General features: G+C 43.0%; 1 protein-coding gene across 3 annotated transcripts in view; it reads left to right on the top strand.

Annotated features, from left to right (window-relative positions):
* Positions 1-16,318, top strand: part of hmcn1 (hemicentin 1) — a 505,541-nt gene that overhangs the window by 147,046 nt on the left and 342,177 nt on the right. For all 3 annotated transcript variants that reach the window (XM_067990488.1, XM_067990487.1, XM_067990490.1), the window contains exons 5-6: positions 8,732-8,903; positions 15,002-15,108. In XM_067990488.1, coding sequence (XP_067846589.1) covers positions 8,732-8,903; positions 15,002-15,108 — 279 coding nt within the window. The remainder of the gene's footprint in view (positions 1-8,731; positions 8,904-15,001; positions 15,109-16,318) is intronic.

Raw genomic sequence — 16,318 nt, 5'->3', positions numbered from 1 at the left:
AGTTGAAACATAATGGGGCTGATTTTCACTCTCTCTGCTGGACAGGAAAGAAGTGGTAGCACTCTGAAAATTGCAGCCATTGAACCTACTGCCTTGTTCCTGCTCCCGATCTGCCTTATGCCATTTCCAACCGGTCCTGTAAATGGAGCAGCCAAAGTGCCCACCTGTTTCAGGCACACGCCTCATTAAGGCACATAAATCGGGGCCCTATGACGTACATAGGACCCCAAATCAATTTTCAGGTGCCAATGGGTGGAGCATGTGCCGTGCATACTCGACCCATTGATCCTTGGCATCGAGTAGCCTAACCATGAATGCTCCTCCTGGCCCCACAAAAATCTTCTAGCCCGCTGCTGGTTCATTTGTGCCTCCCCGGATTGACTCTTCAAGTTTTAAGTTTTTACTCGGCTCCGCGGAGGAGCTGCTGGATTTTTCCGACACCCACCCCACCTCCCCCCACCTCCCCCCACCTCCCCCCACCATCAGCAAGCAGCCTGTGAGAACTGGTTCAGCGTCGCAGCTCGCCAATCGGATGCAAATGAGGTCTGACCGTCAAAATGGCTCCGGCTTCTCACTGAAGGCGTTGGGTGAGCAACGTGATGGCTCTGCCCACCCGTGTCCACCAATAATGAAAATTGGCCCCGATATTTATAAATGAGAACCTGCATGGCAGACAGATGGTTCTTCGATCATTTATGCACACAATTTAAAAAAAAATACAATTGATATAAAACGGGAAGCAAAACTGAATGAGTGATGCAGCCATGTGATGAATCCTCAGGTTAAAAACCATTACTCCTACAATCACTTCACTGGTCTTGTTCAGGGATCACTCATTCATCTAGACATGTGGCTGATGTGAATGTCCATGTTCATACTAATCAAATTCAACCTAAATTATCAACCCTAGAATGTAAGAAAAGTCAAGGGTAAGGAGAGACTATTCATTTTATCGAAGCTTGCTCCTCTCGTATGCTAAATCTCCCATTGTAGCTCTCAGCTGCATCTGTGCCCATTTTGTAGGGTACATGGTTATAGAATTGCTGAGTTCAGATGAAATCCTTGTAAATAGATCAGTTACCGGAGTTGGTAGCTGCTGGTCCATTACTGTTCATTGCGTATGTGACTGACATCCCTTATGACTGAGCGATACTTGATGTAAATGTTTTTATGATCGAGTGTCATATGCAATATGGCTTTCTCATCTTCACTGGTGTGAATCAACTTTTGACACAGGTTGGGAATAAATTAGTAGGAGGAGGTGAAGGGGTGGTCATTTAGATCAATTTAAATTGCCCTGGCTCTCCTGTATAAATTGAGCTAATTGTCCCACTGGATTATGTTCTTTTTAAAAAAAGAGCCAGAGATCATAGCCAGCCCTTAATGTGAATACATATTCTGGTTGATCTAAAGTTTACCAGCACAAAGTCAGTCCTGCAATAGTGTACCGTGCCGAAGAAGTTAAGTGGTCTGAGAGCAATTTCTAGTGGTTGCAGAGCTATTACTTCTTGTTGTTTGAGAGACAGCAATAGAAATTACAAGAGAATGAAGCTAATGCAGCAATGGTGGTGGACAATTAAACAACTAACTGGAGGAGGAGGCTCTGTAAACATCCCAATCCTCAATGATGGCAGAGTCCAGCACGTGAGTGCAAAAGACAAGGCTGAAGCGTTTGCAACCATCTTCAGCCAGAAGTGCCGAGTAGATGATCCATCTCAGCATCCTCTCGATATCCCCACCATCACAGAAGCCAGTCTTCAGCCAATTCGATTCACTCCACGTGACATCAAGAAACGGCTGAGTGCACTGGATACAACAAAGGCTATGGGCCCTGACAACATCCCGGCTATAGTGCTAAAGACTTGTGCTCCAAAACTAGCCACGCCTCTAGCCAAACTGTTCCACTACAGCTTTAACACTGGCATCTACTTGACAATGTGGAAAATTGCCCAGGTACGTCCTGTCCACAAAAAGCAGGACAAATCCATTCCGGCCAATTACCGCCCCATCAGTCTACTCTCAATCATCAACAAAGCGATGGAAGGTGTCATCGACAGCGCTATCAAGCGGCACTTACTCACCAATAATCAATAACCTTCCCTCCATCATAAGGTCAGAAATGGGGATGTTCGCTGATGATTGCACAGTGTTCAGTTCCATTCGCAACCCCTCAGATAATGAAACAGTCCGTGCCCGCATGCAGCACGACCTGGACAACATCCAGGCTTGGGCAGATAAGTGGCAAGTAACATTCACGCCAGATAAGTGCCAGGCAATAACCATCTCCAACAAGAGAGAGTCTAACCACCTCCCCTTCATTACCATCGCCGAATCCCCCACCATCATCATCCTGGGGGTCACCATTGACCAGATGCTTAACAGGACCAGCCAAATAAATACTGTGGCTACAAGAGCAGGTCAGAGGCTGGGTATTCTGCGGCGAGTGACTCACCTCCTGACTCCCCAAAGCCTTTCCACCATCTACAAGGCACAAGTCAGGAGTGTGATGGAATACTCTCCACTTGCCTGGATGAGTGCAGCTCCAACAACACTCAAGAAGCTCGATACCATCCAGGACAAAGCAGCCTGCTTGATTGACACCCCATCCACCACCCTAAACATTCACTCCCTTCACCACCGGCGCACAGTGGCTGCAGTGTGTACCATCCACAGGATGCATTGCAGCAACTCACCAAGGCTTCTTCGACAGCACCTCCCAAATCCGCGATCTCTACCACCTAGAAGGACAAGAGCAGCAGGCACATGGGAACAACACCAACTGCATGTTCTCCTCCAAGTCACACACCATCCCAACTTGGAAAGATATCGCCGTTCCTTCATCGTTGCTGGGTCAAAATCCTGGAACTCCCTTCCTAACAGCACTGTGGGAGAACCTTCACCTCACAGACTGCAGCGGTTCAAGAAGGCGGCTCACCACCACCTTCTCAAGGGCAATTAGGGATGGGCAATAAATGCTGGCCTAGCCAGCGACGCCCACATCTCATGAACGAATAAAAAAAAATCCATTCAGTCATTTATGAGTCAGAGTAAATGATGGGTGAGTTTTTGGGAATAGAGAAGTTTATGTGATGATGAAAAGCATATTCTCATTATGGCAGTGATTTTCAATTCACAACAGAGGCTGAGCACGATATTCAGTTTCATGTAATGATCATATTGAGTTGAAATGTCACATAACATTGATTAATGGGCTTTTCAAAATGCTCAGTTGGGGGTGGCATGCCATTCGTAACCAAATCATCCTTACCAGAGTGAACCGCACTTTAAGTGTAGCCTTGTGTCAATGTTGTTGGATAAAATTCATAACAGATATAATTCAAGCTGGGGTTTGAAGCATATTTGTGGATCATAGCAGTTAGAAGTCAGGCTGATTTTAGCAACATATGTCTAGGCTGAATTCCATTTAAAATTTTATTTGTAAGATTCATTCTGCATATTGACGCGGAAGCTGAAATTCCTCGGGACCTGATCCCGGTAGTTATGTGAGGACTGCACCCATCTGCTGATTGGCCTTCATTGCTGACTGTGCTGGGGTTTGTGGAGTCAGTGGCAGAGCACATAATTAGCATAGGGCACATCTCTGGTACCAGAATCTCTGGTGTCCACCTGCCATGGTGTCGGGATTACTCAAGCCCCCCCAGATCCTGACCACGTTCTTCTCAGCCCCTGATCGGGGGGGCAATCTTGAAATTTTCAAAAAATGATGATGGGTTTCTTTGGAGGTATAATTCTTAAAAAAAACAGGCTAATAAGAGTCAAGGCCCAGAATTAGTGTCCACACTTCAAAAGTACTTCATTGGCTATAAAGCGCTTTGGGAGGTCATGAGGTTGTGAAAGACACTATAGAAATGCAAGTTCTTTTTTTCTTTCTTAAAGTACGAGTAGTTCTAATTTCAATACTGAGATCACACAACCAGTGAAACATTTCCTTCCTCCTCCATACAAGTTGTCAGATGTTGCCAGGAATCTACAGCTCCAACGAAACAATCCTTCACCTGGTGCTCAGCTAGTGAAGTGTCGATGGACATCCCCACCAGCCCCCTCTATACTCATTTTTGCCCTGAACCCTTTCCCATCTGATGCCCATGTCACAGATATTTCTTAACAAAAACCTAAACTGGCCCTGATCCACTGACTAAGGGAGGTGCTATCTTTCAGATGAGATGCCCCATCTGCCCTCTCAGGTAGTTATAAAAGATCCCATGGCACTAGTTGAAGAACAGAAAGGGAGTTCTCCCAGTGTCCCGGACAACATTTATCCATCAACCAACATCACCATAAACAGATTAACTGGTCATTCAATTCATTGCTGTTTGTGGGATCTCGCTGTGTGCAAATTGGCTGCTGCTTTTGCCTACAAACAACAGTGACTACATTTCAAAAGTAATTAATTGGTTGTAAAGCACTTTGAGAAGTCCTGAGGTTATGAAAGGTGCTTCTAAATGCAAGTTCATTCTTTCTTGCTCACTAAAACTGACTCCATGGCATACTTCTCGGGTTGAATTTCCCTCAAGCTGCCGCCTGCTGCTCTGACCTCATTGTGACCCCAGCCCAATTTCCTGGGTTGGACCTCATTTACAGGGTGGGCTCCAGTGAGATCTTTGCTAGCATAAGGGAACCCAACAGTATCGGGGGAGGGAGATGCAGTGTTGCTGTAGCGGGTGACCCACTGTAGCATCTGAAGGGGTGGGAGCTGTTTCAAGGGGCAGGAAAGCCCAAAAGATCTGCCTCCAAATGATGTTTTAGATTTTGGACTGAGCCGAGGCCTAAAAATAGGTGAGGTTTTGTGGCCTAAAGGAAAGGAGCGATGCCACTACTGGAACCGTTCCATCCAAAAGTGAGTCTTTCCTTCTCTAGGGAACTATCTCCAACCTTCTCTGAGGTTCCTTTGAGGAAACTTGAGGTCGGAGCAGGGATGTGGTGGGAGGCTTCCTTGTCCAATTTTCCATCATTTTCTGCCGCTATACTGTCGAATTTATATTGATCTAGTATTTCCCATGTTACCATTTCATGCCTAATTCTTGCCTTCCACTTACTGCGATTATTCTCGTTGGTTCACAACCATTCCTTTCTCTCTTTCCTTTACAATTGCCCTGGTACATGTTGCTCCAGAGTTCAAGATATAGTTTAGACGTGGACTTTCTTTTTAAAACTGCAATTTGCAAGGCAGGTTTCATGCAGTCATTACGTGAGGCAATTACTGTAATATAAGATTCAAATATATGGCCGGCTTACTTCAGATGCTATACGTTGAGTTTCTTTATATAATTTTGCACCTGAAGGCCTGGGCACTGAAATTCTGGGGTCCCTGTTCCATCGCCGTCATTTAATTGACACAACCTCAAGCGCATTGTTGGTCTAAGTATTGTATTATGCTTGGTGGACTTAGTAATAAATACCCGAAGGGTTATGTGCCATGTAATACGGAATGGGTATGGGCCTTAGACGTGAAAGGTAAGTGGAGTATGCAAAGTAGAATGGATGTGGGCCATTTAATGTAAAAAGAGTGTGGACAATATAATGTAGAAGGGATTGTACCATAGAATCATAGAAGTATATGGCCCAGAAGGAGGGCATTCAATTTATCGTATCTGTGTGAGCTCTTTGCTAGGGCAATCGAAAACCAATCCCACTTCTTGCTGTCTTCCCATAGCCTTGCATCTTCCTCTGTTTCAATTATTTATCCAATTTTCCCTTAAAAGATACAATGGTTTCTGCCTTAATCATTACCTGTGGTGAAGCATTCCATGCTCCAATAACCCTCTGAACAAAGAAATTTCCCTTAATATGTCTTCTAGCCCTCTTAGAAGTAATTTTAAATTGATGACTCCTCATCACAGATTCCCCAACAAGAGGAAACAGTCTTTCCTTATTCACTCTATCAAAACTCTTCATAATTTAAAAAATCTCTATTAAATCTCCTCGGCCTTCTCTGTTCCATCCCGGTATCATCCGGTGAATCTACACTGAACGTTCTCTATGGCTTTGATGTTCTTTCTACAATGGGGTACCCAAAACTGCACACAGCACTCTGTGTCCCAGCCCATGTTTGTTATAAATTTATCAATACTCTTATATTCTATGCCCCTATTTATAAAGAATCAATATTCCAATGGCCTTTTTTATGCCATTATCTATGTGCTGGGAATTTTCTCGAGGCATCTTTCACTCCATCGCAGTAACCAGTGGAAGTTCAGCAGGAGCCCTGTCTACATGTGTAAATGGGATTTCTCCTGAAGTTACAGCACTGGATCAGGCACAATGCTGAGGAAATTCCTGGTCAAGGTTTTTGAACTCTTGGGTGTCTCTGTTGATCCACACCCTTCAATGCCTTTCCGTTAAGTGTATACTCTCATTGCTTATTTTTTCTCCCAGAAAGTACTACCTCACACTTATTCACATTAAATTACATCTGCCATTTGCCTGCCCATTCCAGTAACCTATCAGTGCCATTCTGAAGTCTTTTACAATCCCCCTCGTGATTTGTCAAACCTTCTACTTTTATATCACAGCAAATTTCTAGATTGTTTCCCTATACCCAAGTCCAAATTATCTATATACCAAGAACAAAAATGGACCCAGCACTGTCCCCTCTCCAGTTCATGCAACACCCATTTACCATAACTCTGTTTCCTGTCTGTTTAGCAACTTTCTACCCTCTTATACCATACACCTGAATTTTTCTAATAAGCTTCCTGTGAGAAATCTTGAACGCCTTCTGATATTCCATATACTCTACATCTACTGCATTCCCTTTATCCAGTTTGTCACTTCTTAAAAAAATTCTATTTAACTTGTCAAGCATGACTTACCTTTTTCAAATCTGTGCTTTAGAATGGGTGTGGACCACATAATGTAAAATGGAAGTCTTTTCCCATTAGTCAAAATTTAAATAATTATATTGAAAATCATTAAGATGTATCACTGTATCAACCTTACAAATGTGTCACTGATTGAAAGACAAGATATTACACAAATACTGCCAACTTTTAGAAGTGAGTTTTTACTTCTTTCCATGGGATAATGCCCATAGGATTAACCACAATCTTACTGAGTACTGTATTTATTCTAACCCTGTCTATTTTCTGATGTCATAAAGCTAAGAAAGAACAACATTTCTGCATGGTTAATGGCCATGTTAAATGCCAAAACATCCTGGAATTCCACAGCTATCTCCCACTTCTGGGAGACTTTGTTTATTTTTAACTATGCTACTCAGTGAAAATATTATTCATGGACACAGTGCAAATGTTGTTCTATTCCTTGAAATTCAGTCAACCAGGCTGCACTGGAAACCATCAGAAATGGAAGAAGGAATTTGATATCCGTTGTAAGTAAGACAAGGTGCATTGTGAAACCTCACCACAAGTCCTGAGAATTTCTAAATTTAACCTTATATACTATAGTGGAAATTTGCTGCGTGAAAAAAATGTTCTGGAGGCAGAAAAGGTACTGGTTTCTGAGCTGAACTGTATGATAACAAATAACTTACTCTTCAGTTCTATACATGATTAAAATTAATACAATGTTTTTCTTTGTTGTGTTTTTAATACGTTTAGTGTATTGATTAATAACTAGGCCAAATTATTTGTTATTGCTCAGAAATCAGCAATTTCATTGCCTCCAGGAATTTTTATACAAAATTTCAGATCCTCAAGGACCAAATTGGGCTGCACATGGTGAGTGTATAATTTCACAAGATTAAACGTGGGATATCATCACATTGCTAAATCACTTGTCTTACTAATAATAAGAAAAAAATAGTTCCATTTTATACTTGCATTTCACGACCTCAAGACATCCCAAAGCATTTTACAGCTTTTGATGTGTAGTCACTGTTGTAATGTAGGAAACGTGGCAGCCAATTTGCACACAGTTAGGCCCCACAAACAGCAATGTGATAATGACCAGATAAATTGTTTTATTGATTTTGGCTGAGGGATAAATATTGGCCAAGACACCAGGGAGAACTACGCTGCTGTTCTTTGAATAGTGCCATGGGATCTTTTACGTCCACCCGAGAGGGCAGACAGTTTAACATCTCATCGGGAAGATGGCACCTCCGACAGTGCAGCACTCTCTCAGTACTGCACTGAGTTGGTAGCCTAGATTTTGTGCTCAAGTCTGTGGAGTGGGACTTGAACCCACAACCTTCTGATTCAGAGAAGAGAGTGCTACCACTAAGCCACAGCTAACGCTGGTGAGTGTTGCAATCTACAATACTGTGGGCTGAGACTGACTGCTGTGAATCCCTTTGATAATTGTAAACAATTTTACAACACCAAGTTATAGTCCAGCAATTTTATTTTAAAAGAAAGAATCCTGAAGGTAACAGGACAGGTAGATAAGGTGGTTAAGAAGGCATACGGGATACTTTCCTTTATCAGCCAAAGCATAGAATGATGTGGATGACACAGTAACACAATCCTTAACATTTTGAAAAGAGTCCTTATATATGCAGAAAAAAATGATCACATTTCAGTCACATTCAGGGTTATCAAGGAAGGAACTTGACTGAATGTAAATTACATCCATTTTTTAAAAAAACATTCCTTTTTTAACTTTTTTTTCTATTTGAAACCTTTAAAGAGAAAGGTCACTAAAGAAGTTAGTGTTGGAATTCATTGTTTTTTTTCTTTTCCCAGTAAAACCCACATTGTCACATTCTGTGGGATTATCACTCTCAATTTCTCTTATCTTTTCATTGCAGGTTCTGAAATGGGTAAAAGAAGCAGTCCAGGCATCCAAAGTCCACCTACTTTCCACAGACCATGTCACCCAAGCTTTAAACACCTGGCAAATCCCCTTTGATCCCAGTCTAAAAGAGGTCACAGTGTCTCTCAGTGGTCCTGGCCCTTTTATTGAGATCCGTGATCCTACAGGTATGGTTTTCTATTGTTATGGAGATTGTTGAACACTGTGGTATATTCCGGCAATTACTGGTAGTACCCCTTTTGTCAATGTCACAATGATGTGGAGATGCCGGTGATGGACTGGGGTGGACAAATGTAAGGAATCTTACAACACCAGGTTATAGTCCAACAATTTTATTTTAAAATCACAAGCTTTCGGAGATTATCCCTTTCGTCAGGTGAATGAGTGAAAGGTTCTCAAATCGCATATCTTATATCAGGCTGGGACAGCATCACACCAATCAAAAGGTGTCGTTGTTGTTCAAACAGGCCAGTCACGGAGAACAGCACGTCCCAGTACACTGGATATACATTGTGTCAATTACACAGACAGAAAGAAAGAGACCCAAATGGCAGAGAGAGAGAGAGAATATTAAAACACATAACTTTTTTTTCCCTTTTTGCTGGTGGGGTTACGTGTAGCGTGACATGAACCCAAGATCCCAGTTGAGGCCGTCCTCATGGGTGCGGAACTTGGCTATCAACTTCTGCTCGACGATTTTTCATTGTCGTGTGTCTCGAAGGCCGCCTTGGAGAACGCTGACCCGAAGATCGGTGGCTGAATGTCCTTGACTGCTAAAGTGTTCCCCGACTTTTTTCTCTTTCTTTCTGTCTGTGTAATTGACACAATGTATATCCAGTGTACTGGGACGTGCTGTTCTCCGTGACTGGCCTGTTTGAACAACAACGACACCTTTTGATTGGTGTGATGCTGTCCCAGCCTAATATAAGATATGCAATTTGAGAACCTTTCACTCATTCACCTGACGAAGGGGATAATCTCCGAAAGCTTGTGATTTTAAAATAAAATTGTTGGACTATAACCTGGTGTTGTAAGATTCAATGTCACAAGATATTGATAATCATTTGTGAACACCATCACCCATCAAAGAGACAGCATGCACACTGCAGATGAAAAATGGAATAAAAAACCCACGACAAAGTTAAAGTGTCTGTCTGTTTCTCTCCCATTCTCTCTCTCTTCTCCTTTTCTCTTTCTCTTTTTTTCTCTTTCTGAAGTGACTTAGCAATCCACTTGGTTATAAAATCAATTGCTGGACATCACCAGAAGGACTGCAGCGCTTCAGGGCAGCTGGTGATGGGCAGTAAATGTCATCTTTCCAATATTGCCCACATCATGATTAAAAAATCCTCCTAATTCAGCCATTCATGGATATTCATGTTGTTCGCACAAATGTTTCTTCAATCTCTCTAAGGCAGATCAAGGAAACATTTGTTCAGACGATACCTGATAGAAATTGTTAAGCTGCTTTATTTTACAGTGAGTGCATATAAGAACATAAGAACATAAGAAATAGGAGCAGGAGTAGGCCAATCGGCCCCTTGAGCCTGCTCTGCCATTCAATAAGATCATGGCTGATCTGATCCTAATCTCAAATCTAAATTCATGTCCAATTTCCTGCCCGCTCCCCGTAACCCCTAATTCCCTTTACTTCTAGGAAACTGTCTATTTCTGTTTTAAATTTATTTAATGATGTAGCTTCCACAGCTTCCTGGGGCAGCAAATTCCACAGACCTACTACCCTCTGAGTGAAGAAGTTTCTCCTCATCTCAGTTTTGAAAGAGCAGCCCCTTATTCTAAGATTATGCCCCCTAGATTAGATTTATTTTACAGTGAGTGAATATAATTATTTACTCAGTTCAATCATTACAACACACCTTTGAGCAATAATATAAAACAATGGAGACACTGCGCTTTCCCACATCCGCATTCACCTTTACTTTTTAGCTACTGTTATTACTTGACTTAAACAAAACAATTTCCAACTACTCCCCTATATTCTAACTTTCTCACAACCTTTGTTGGGCCTGACTGCTTTGCAGTTTTCTGCTTGTGTCACCATTTCTTTTTTGATCTCCTGCTGTTCACAGCCAAAAGGAGTAGAGATTCCAAGGGGTGTGAGGTGTTTATTGATTGCTGAGATAGCCTAACAAAGTGATTATTATTTACAGTCTATGGGCAAACAATTGCAAAGCTAGCTCATTAAAGTTTTAACCACCTTTGTCTCGGTACTTTTTTTTAACATGTCTGAATACACTTTGCTTTAAAAATCCAACATTAAATGTAACTCTTTTTTGCAAATCCTTTTTGTGGAAAAATGGTCACAAAATCCCAAAATGTGAAATCCAACAACCCCAATGCAGCAATGTATTCTTCTGTAAATGTTGTGTAACCAAACTGTACAGTAATTTCACAAAATATACATATTTAGTCCCTTGAGGAAAATAAGAATAGTTGTTTTGTTCAATCATTTTTAGAATTTCTGGTTTTGTCAGCAGCATTGGCAACGCATATGTGTCCTGGTGTCGTCCCTAATTCATTAAAAAGGGTTCAAATACAGTGTGAACGACAAAGGCGCTATTCATATACAGCAGTAGTGTCCAAACTGTAGCCTGTCGGCCAACTGCGGCCCCATAGCCCTTAAATCTCAGGCAACTGAGTGCTTTTTGTGCTTATGTTTCTTATTTGCTGATATGTCCTGTTTAAATGTTGCCTCGAGTGGATGAGTACTAATCCAGAACACCAAGATCTGTTCGTATCAGCAACTTGAGATATATGAAAATTAGTGGAAACATGGAGTTAACTTTTCTAGGTGATAAGGTGATAGCTGAGGCTCGGTGATGCTTATATAGAGTCATAAACTCATTACCCCAGTACATTGATTGCTGTCACTTCTTTAAACTATCTTTTGGATGTGATGACAATGACTAGATAAAACCATTAATGTACAACACAATTTGCTACCTCCTCCCTTTCACAAAATGCCATGACAAAAGATGACTTTATTTAGAAATCAGGCAACAAATAATCTTGTTTGTAAATTACACCTGTGAACTGTGTAGAGATTTGAAGGAAGTCAATCTATTTTATGTGTTGAATAATTCAGCAAAGCTCCAAGGCTCCATTCATAAATCTTGTCTTGAGATTTTTCACGATAATTATCTAACATGTCTAATTAAGTCAACTCCATTCAGCAGGTAATCCATCTGAAGAAAAACACAACCAGGAATTTTAGTGAGATAATGCAACTGGACTTAATCCCATATGGAGAGACTGATTAGGTGACTGACAGATTTACACGGATAGGGTCAAAGTCACTGTTGAGTAATGGAGCAGCAAGAGTTCCTCATCTGTGAGACTCGCTAATGGTTTTGCCTTGGCATTCCTAAATTGTTAACACCACGTGGGAGGTATACAGTATGTTGTGTCTCAAACCTATTGATTTTAAAGGTCGCAGTTGAAACTCAAGGAGTTAATGGCTCCAATAACTAACCCATTACAGTGGGTGAATACTGAATGCTGAGACCTTGGTGCAACAAAGTGAATTTTGTACAGGTTTACAGAAGGGCTGCATCAACTTACAAGACAAAAATTCCACAGGCTAATTCCAGGGCTTACACAACTGAGTCTACTGTAGTTTAGTAATAATCAGCGAAGACAAGTTACCTTAGGGGAGATTTTAACTTCAGGGGGATAACGGATGGTCGGCAGGAGGAGCATATTCAGTGCCCACCTGTTGTTGCTGGCGTGAGGCCTAGGCTTCATTTTAAATGCCACCGGCGAGCTTCTATGCTGAGCTAGCCAGCAGTCAGAGCCTAGGGGGGAGGAAGATGATCCTGGGGCAGGAGCCTCGGGAAGGCTGGCAGTGGACTTCAGTTTTTTGTGGGCCCACTTCTCCTCCTGACTCCACCAAAAGAACAATTAAATATATTGTGGGCAGTTTGCAGAGCAGTCTCCAGCATTCCCTTCAAGTAATTATTATTTTTGTTTTGTTTTGTTTTGTTGTAGGCCAGAAAGAGCAGGAGCGCTCCTCTGGGCCCCACAAGGAAACCCGGGGCCACCCCTGCCTTGGGCTTCCTTTTGCCTCCCCCAACGGTGGCCTTCTGCCGCTCGAAATCTGTTTGTGCCCACTGGCCAGCTCCTGCTTCCTGCTGGTTCAGGCGGGAGACTGACAGCACTCGTGCAGATGATGCCCCGGAGATAAAATCTCACAGGCTTTATGCTACAGAGGGCTAGAACGTTTCCTGTCCGCCTTGGTACCCACCGTGCTTATGTGTGCAGAGCGGATTTTGTGAAGGTTAAAATGTTTTGACATGTTTTGGCCATTGCTTGGATTGTGGTTATATTATGTATCCTGTGCTGTGTACTGCAGCGATTTCCATTTACAGTGGTTATGATAATTAAATGTACATTATTTACTAATACATCTTCTTGCAAGTCTTCAAATGGAAACATGTAGGTCTAGAAATTGGATTGCTATCTGCCTGTTTGACGTGCGTAAAATGGGCACCTAAAGGTCCAATATGGCAGGTGGTATGCTCATTTTGTGCCACCTGCCACATTGGTAAAAGCTCCACATTAAATCCACGGGCCGCTGCCTGCCACCACTTGCCCGTTTCCCAATTGCCTCCCCCTTCTTCCCAGACTCTTGTTACGATCTCGGCCAGCATCTGAGCTCCTGGGACTGTCTAGCTGCTTTTTTTTTATTCGTTCATGGGATGTGGGTGTCACTGCCGAGACCAGCATTTATTGCCCATTGAGAAGGTGGTGGTGAGCTGCCTTCTTGAACCGCTGCAGTCCGTGTGGTGAAGGTTCTCCCACAGTGCTGTTAGGTAGGGAGTTCCAGGATTTTGACCCAACGACGATGAAGGAACGGCAATATATTTCCAAGCCGGGATGGTGTGTGACTTGGAGGGGAACGTGCAGGTGGTGTTGTTCCCATGTGCCTGCTGCCCTTGTCCTTCCAGGTGGTAGTGGACGTGGGTTTGAGAGGTGCTGTTGAAGAAGCCTTGGCGAGTTGCTGCAGTGCATCCTGTGGATGGTACACACTGCAGCCACTGTGTGCCGGTGGTGAAGGGAGTGAATGTTTAGGGTGGTGGATGGGGTGCCAATCAAGCGGGCTGCTTTGTCCTGGATGGTGTTGAGCTCCTTGAGTGTTGTTGGAGCTGCACTCATCCAGACAAGTGGAGAATATTCCATCACACTCCTGACTTGTGCCTTGTAGATGGTGGAAAGGCTTTGGGGGGGTCAGGAGGTGAGTCAGTCGCTGCAGAATACCCAACCTCTGACCTGCTCTTGTAGCCATAGTATTCATTTGGCTGGTCCTGTTAAGTTTCTGGTCAGTGGTGACCCCCAGGATGTTGATGGTGGGGGATTCGGTGATGGTAATGCCGTTGAATGTCAAGGGGAGGTGGTTAGACTCTCTCTTGTTGGAGATGGTCATTGCCTGGCACTTGTCTGGCGTGAATGTTACTTGCCTTGCTTCTGGGACTTGGGCCTGCAGCTCGCCAGTAATAGGCAAATGAGGCCGCTCTCATTAGATACATGCAGCCTGTGCTGCGTTGGGATCGTGCCCTAATTTGGGTGCGATCCAATTTCTAGCCATAGTATCCAAATACCTGTGAAGTTTTTGAAATGGATTTAAATCAAACTAATACTTGAAACATAGGCTCATTTTAAATTAAGAAAATGAATTACTCAGCTATGTCATTTCAGGTTTGAGAGGAAACCTGGTTCCCTATCCATAGTCCGTATGGATTGCAGGGTTCTTCATAAGTCTCACTGATGTGGCTCCACATTTGGCTGGTAAAAAACGTATTTCTGCCAGATGGAGTAGGTCTTACATCTTTAAAACGGTATCTACAGGAACAACCTGACAGTTCTGATAGTTTTGTGATGGACTTCTCACCCCAGATGTGGCAAGATCAAATCCCAGCCTTGGCTAACCTTCAAACTGATGAGCTCATGGTGACGTAATCAGTCCTAGGCCCTAGTTTGAGGTTTTGAGAGCCAGAATCAATAACCAAGAATAATGTTGGCCCTGCTTAACTGAGTGGCAACTGCCCAGAGATAGACTCATTGAACTAATTACCCAAGCAGGACTTTTCTAGATTGGGAGTGAATATGGTGAATGTTAAAAAAATAACTATAAACATTTTTTTAACTACAGGCTTGGAAATCTTATGGGGAATTTTGTTCTTGGTTTCAAAGCAATCATTTAATAATAGTGGTTGATTAAACGTTTTTCTTTTCTCATGATCTGTAGGAAAGCTGATAACGACAGGATCTGGTCTTAATGAGCTCTTACACATTGCAAACTCTGCCAGGGTGGTTAATGTCAAGGATCCAGAACCAGGACTGTGGACCATCAAGGTAAATCTTTACTAAAACAATATGTACAAAGTGCTCTGAAGACACCCAAAATTCCATCAGGTTCTACCAGTTTCCCGCCATAACACCAGCAGGAGACCAGCAGAATCCCCAAGGAAACAAGGGAAGACACAGTTACCTCAGGTCTCTGCTGTTTCTAGGTGTTTCTGGGTGGTCTTGTAAGGGGTGGAACTTCCATCAGCCCCTTACAAGGCAAATAATGGGCAAAGTGTGGGCACTCCCTAAGCCAGGAATTCCCAGTCCTGACCCTGGATGGGGACCCGACATATCAATGGTGGCCAGCATGCCTTTTCTCTCTCTTACAAATGAGAAGTGGGGTCCAGGCCTGACCTTTCCTAGATTGGCCCCCTTGCCCAGGGGTGAGTGTTGGAGGGCACTGGCAGGTGCGATCCTGGTGAGACGGCTGTTCTCACTGCTGTGAAAAGGTTTCACTGTTATTGGGGAGTTGCATTTAAGGGCGCAGCATCAACAGACTAACTTTATGTGTCAAACAGAAAATTATGTTGATAAGAAATCTGGTTTTATGGGGGTGTTCAATGTTAATTAGTGATGACCCAAGTATATATAACCTGAAGTGGGTCGTATTGATTTGCCCACATAAAGTTTGAATCCAAGTCCCCTTGTGCTTGCATGGCCAAAGTCTTTCATTTAATAGCATTTTATTTTATGCATTTCCTGGTTTAGTTTGTTCCTGGTGATCCAGTTTGGGGACATTCTGGGGCAGATTTTCCTCTGGAGTTATGCTGGTTTATAAGCTCTCCCACTATCTGTGGCCATATCTGAAGTGATGGAGGGTGTCCAATATGCCTGCCTAAATACTGTAGCGACATGCAATTGACAGGAATGTGCTGTAGCAGCCCTGGGCGCTAGGAATGCCATTGTCACAAAACCCATAGACACTAGGAATTCTATGTGCTGTAACAGTGCTAGACCTTAGGAATGTCATGTACCATAGCAATACTTGACCTTGGAAATGCTGTCTGCCATAGCAATGCTGGATCCCAGGAGCGCATGTGCCTTAGCAACGCTAGACCCTAGAAATGCCATGTGCAAAAGCAATGCTGGACCCCAGGTATGTGACATGTTCATGGCATACAGTGTTCCTATGGCATGGGGGGGGGGGGGGATTTGCATTTCCACCAGCATGAGGGAAGGTGGGTGCCAAAGAAATGTCCCAAGTTGCTCATTTGCA

Source organism: Heptranchias perlo, chromosome 9 (genome assembly GCF_035084215.1).
Source record: "Heptranchias perlo isolate sHepPer1 chromosome 9, sHepPer1.hap1, whole genome shotgun sequence".
NCBI classification, from domain to species: domain Eukaryota; kingdom Metazoa; phylum Chordata; class Chondrichthyes; order Hexanchiformes; family Hexanchidae; genus Heptranchias; species Heptranchias perlo.
This window is presented reverse-complemented; position numbering and strand designations above follow the sequence as displayed.